The sequence below is a fragment of the Balaenoptera acutorostrata genome, chromosome 6, assembly GCF_949987535.1.
Source record: "Balaenoptera acutorostrata chromosome 6, mBalAcu1.1, whole genome shotgun sequence".
Classification (NCBI taxonomy): Eukaryota; Metazoa; Chordata; class Mammalia; order Artiodactyla; family Balaenopteridae; genus Balaenoptera; species Balaenoptera acutorostrata.
In genome coordinates, this window is record NC_080069.1 from 39,251,604 (window position 1) to 39,255,511 (window position 3,908).

Consider the following 3,908-nt stretch of genomic DNA (forward strand, 5'->3'; position numbering starts at 1 on the left):
GTCAGGCTCCTTAAGCCGTTCCTTTCAAGCCCTGAATGCCTGAATGTGAGCTGCCCACCACCCTCCCCGCCCTCCCCCACTCCGCAACCCCACTCCAGCGGCTCGTAAAAAAAAAAAAAGTTTCAACAACAACAGGCGGGACCAATAGCATCTCGAAAAGCCGGGAAAGGGGGCCGAGCAAAGGGCGAAAGAGAGTGGAGAAAGGAGAAAGCGGGCAGGCTCGGAGCGCGCGGGGCCGGGGCTCGGCGAGCCGGAGGAGCGTTGCTAATGTTTTTGTTTGTTTGCTTTTCCATGCATGCATAATGAGGGGGCACCGCGGCACCACGCGGGGGCTCCCGGCCCACTTTTGTATTTAAAGCCTCGCTGCGAGCGAGTCCGCAGCCAGGCTCAGCGGATCCGCTCCCCGGGCTCCTTGTCACCCGAGAAGCCGCCGCCGAGGGAAGCCCGGGAGCCGCTCTCCGGCCGCGCCGAGTTTCCCGTTCTCCCCGCGCCGCCCGAAAAGAGCTCCCCGGAGCTCGGCCGAGGCCGGGGTCGCCGCGGGCGGAGGGGGAGGGGAGGCGGGCGGCCGGGCCGCGGGAAGGCGGGCAGCGCCGGGACGCGAGCCAGGAAGCGGCGCGATGCGAGAGCCCGCGGCGGCGGCGGCGGCGCGGCGCTGAGCCTGGGAGGAAGGAGCCGCCGCGGCCGCACAACGGATCTGCAGGCGCGGAGCAAAATGCACCCACGGCGCCGCGCGGTCCCGCAGCCCCGCCGCGACCCCGCGGCCCGCAGCCCCCCGGGGCGGCAGTGAGCGCCTCCCGCCACTGCCGGGGGCCGACCGGAGGGGTTCTCCGCGGCCTTGCACTTCTAGGAAGCCCCTGCAGTCCCAGCGAGAGCCGACCTTCTGCAAGCAGCGGGGCACCAGCCAGCGGCGCGCATGGATTTATGAAAACACTCATGCAAGAAGTTGGCAGGACTGGGGCAAACTTTTCCGCCGGCTCCGCGTCCGCCGCTCCCCGCGCCTCGTGTCCTTTCCGCTCCTCGCCCGGCGGCCGCCGCTGCCCGCGATGGTGGCAGGGCTCCTGGGCGGCGGCGGCGGGGCCCGCGGGGGGACCGTGCCGGGCGCCTGGCTGTGCCTGATGGCGCTGCTGCAGCTGCTGGGCTCGGCGCCGCGGGGCTCCGGGCTGGCGCACGGCCGCCGCCTCATCTGCTGGCAGGCGCTGCTGCAGTGCCAGGGGGAGCCGGAGTGCAGCTACGCCTACAACCAGTACGCCGAGGCGTGCGCGCCGGTGTTGGCGCAGCGCAGCGGGGGCGACGCGCCGGGGGCCGCCGCCGCCGCCGCCGCCGCCGCCTTCCCGGCCTCCGCCGCGTCCTTCTCGTCGCGCTGGCGCTGCCCGAGCCACTGCATCTCGGCCCTTATTCAGCTCAACCACACGCGCCGCGGGCCCGCCTTGGAGGACTGTGACTGCGCGCAAGACGAGAACTGCAAGTCCACCAAGCGCGCCATTGAGCCGTGCCTGCCCCGGACGAGCGGCGGTGGCGCGGGCGGCCCGGGCGCGGGCGGGGTCATGGGCTGCACCGAGGCCCGGCGGCGCTGCGACCGCGACAGCCGCTGCAACCTGGCGCTCAGCCGCTACCTGACCTACTGCGGGAAGCTCTTCAACGGGCTGCGCTGCACCGACGAGTGCCGCACGGTCATCGAGGACATGCTGGCCGTGCCCAAGGCGGCGCTGCTCAACGACTGTGTGTGCGACGGCCTGGAGCGGCCCATCTGCGAGTCGGTCAAAGAGAACATGGCCCGCCTGTGCTTCGGCGCCGAGCTGGGCAACGGCCCGGGCAGCAGCGGCTCGGACGGGGGCCTGGACGACTACTACGACGAGGAGTACGACGACGAGCAGCGCGCCGGGGGCGCGGGCGGCGAGCAGCCGCTGGACGACGACGACGGCGTCCCGCACCCTCCGCGCCCGGGCGGCGGCGCTGCTGCGGCGGGCGGCCGCGGGGACCTGCCGTACGGGTCCGGGCGCAGGAGCAGCAGCAGCGGCTGCCGCTCGGCGCCCCGAGGCGCGTGGACCCCGCTCGCCTCCATCTTGCTGCTGCTGCTGCTCCCGCTGCTCTTTTAACCCTCGCGACCCCCCGCCGTCGGCCACGAGAGGGTCGGCGCCGGGGCACCTGTGACTCGGGAACAGACGGGTGGTCGGGGGTATTTTCCAAAACGTTTTCTAGGTGGTTTCTGCCTAGCCGGTCTCCCCGCCTTGACTCTTGGCACGACCCTCGCCTCCTCTCCCGAGCAGGACTTTTTGGACATCCTCCCCTGCCCCCATTCCGGGTTCCAGACACTCCCCGCAGAAACCAGCCTAACTCCGGACCCCCGACATGAAACGGGCCTGGGGGGACAGAACCGTAGTCCTGGACTCCGAAGAGAGGATGCTGACCAGTGGGGTCTTAAGAGTTTCATGGGACTGGGTTTGGAGCAGGGGTTTTGAAGGAGGATTTATATTTGCAAAGGGGCTGTTTATTAGCGTTTCTCCTGCGAAGGGGGGAAGAAGTGCCGGTAATCGACTTTTATTGTGGCCAGTGAAGACATTGCAGTCGTAACCGATTCATTCGTTTAGTCTTGGTATCCGCGCCCAGAATCCTCAGTTTTTTGGGGGGGTGGGGTGGGGGGCGGGCGGGCAGGCATGAGAGGGGTTAATTTTCCTTAATTAGTTTTGGGTGATTTTTAGCCCTTGACTTTAATTTCATTGCCACCACTCTGATCTCTTAGCACATTTCTTAGGATTAAGGATCCAAAAATTCTGATCTAAACAGTTGCTAGTGGTGTTGAACAATGCAACTTTTTATTTAAAAGAGCTCTGCACTGCCATCTATGAAAGCCTCTTTATGATGTTTGTTGTCATTTTCTTTACATCAAGAAATTTTACGTACAAATATGCGGAGAATATATATTGCCTCTGCTTTTATCAGGGCGCTCACCCCTGGTACTTCGTATATAAAATGTATTAAAACTGGGGTTTGTTACCAGTTGTTGTATTTTGTATATAGAATTTTTATAAATTGTATGCTTCAGAAATAATTTATTTTTTAAAAGAAATTTAAAAACTTAAATCCGCATCCATGGTACACCTTTCCTCCCTGAAATGTAAAGAATCCGTTTGTCACCAGGGATCCAAAACCACAGTCCGTTGTGAAGTGTGCTCTATCTAGAACAATTTTGAAATGTACAGTGTATTTTATAGATTTGAAGTTAACATTCTTATTTTCAAGAGAATTTATGGACATTGTAGAAATGTATAAATGCATTTCCAAACTGCCTTAAACATTGTATTTTTATAGACATTGTTTAAAAAAAAAGTCCTATGTTTTAAGTAAAGGTGGCTTTGTGTATTTTTTTTTTTTTGGTTATTTGATTTTATTAAAATGTGTACATCAGTAAAGAGTTTTAAATAATGAATATGGTGTAGTTAACTTGCCAGAGTTACATTGTGGTTAACCCAATAATGGGTGAGGAGGGGGGTGGAGGGGCCACTGGGAATCTATCAACCATCAACTGAAATTAAAATACAGTACAAGACGAGAAATGAGGGCTATTATTTCTGCCTTCAATTTAATGAACAATTAGACATCTGTAAATGAGGCAGCTACAAGATATAATTTGACTGGTCTCCATTGGTATTTACGTTTGTGGAGAGGCTTCACATAATTTGGGGCTAACCCAGACATTTCTTTCCCCTCCCCCTTTCCACTGGGACCCTCCCCTTGCCCCCCACCCTCAGGAGCGTCCTTTCCGGCTACTAGACGTTCTCATACAATCAAACATGTCAATAACATCTGTTATCAATAGGTCTTAGGAAACCTGGGAGACTCAACTTCAAAGTCATTTTCGCACTTTGGGTAAAAAAGTACAAAATTTTGTTACAAAACATTCGGGCGGG

General features: G+C 58.7%; 1 protein-coding gene across 1 annotated transcript; it reads left to right on the top strand.

Moving 5' to 3' along the window:
* Positions 1 to 1,041: 1,041 nt before the first annotated feature.
* GAS1 (growth arrest specific 1) lies at positions 1,042 to 3,438 on the top strand. Its single transcript, XM_057549018.1, has one exon. It carries the CDS (start codon positions 1,044 to 1,046, stop codon positions 2,094 to 2,096), a length of 1,053 nt encoding a protein of 350 aa, XP_057405001.1. The 5' UTR covers positions 1,042 to 1,043; the 3' UTR covers positions 2,097 to 3,438.
* Positions 3,439 to 3,908: the final 470 nt, after the last annotated feature.

Excerpts from the sequence above, each read along its gene's own strand:
- GAS1 (XM_057549018.1), top strand. The coding sequence starts at position 1,044 with ATGGTGGCAGGGCTCCTGGGCGGCGGCGGCGGGGCCCGCGGGGGGACC.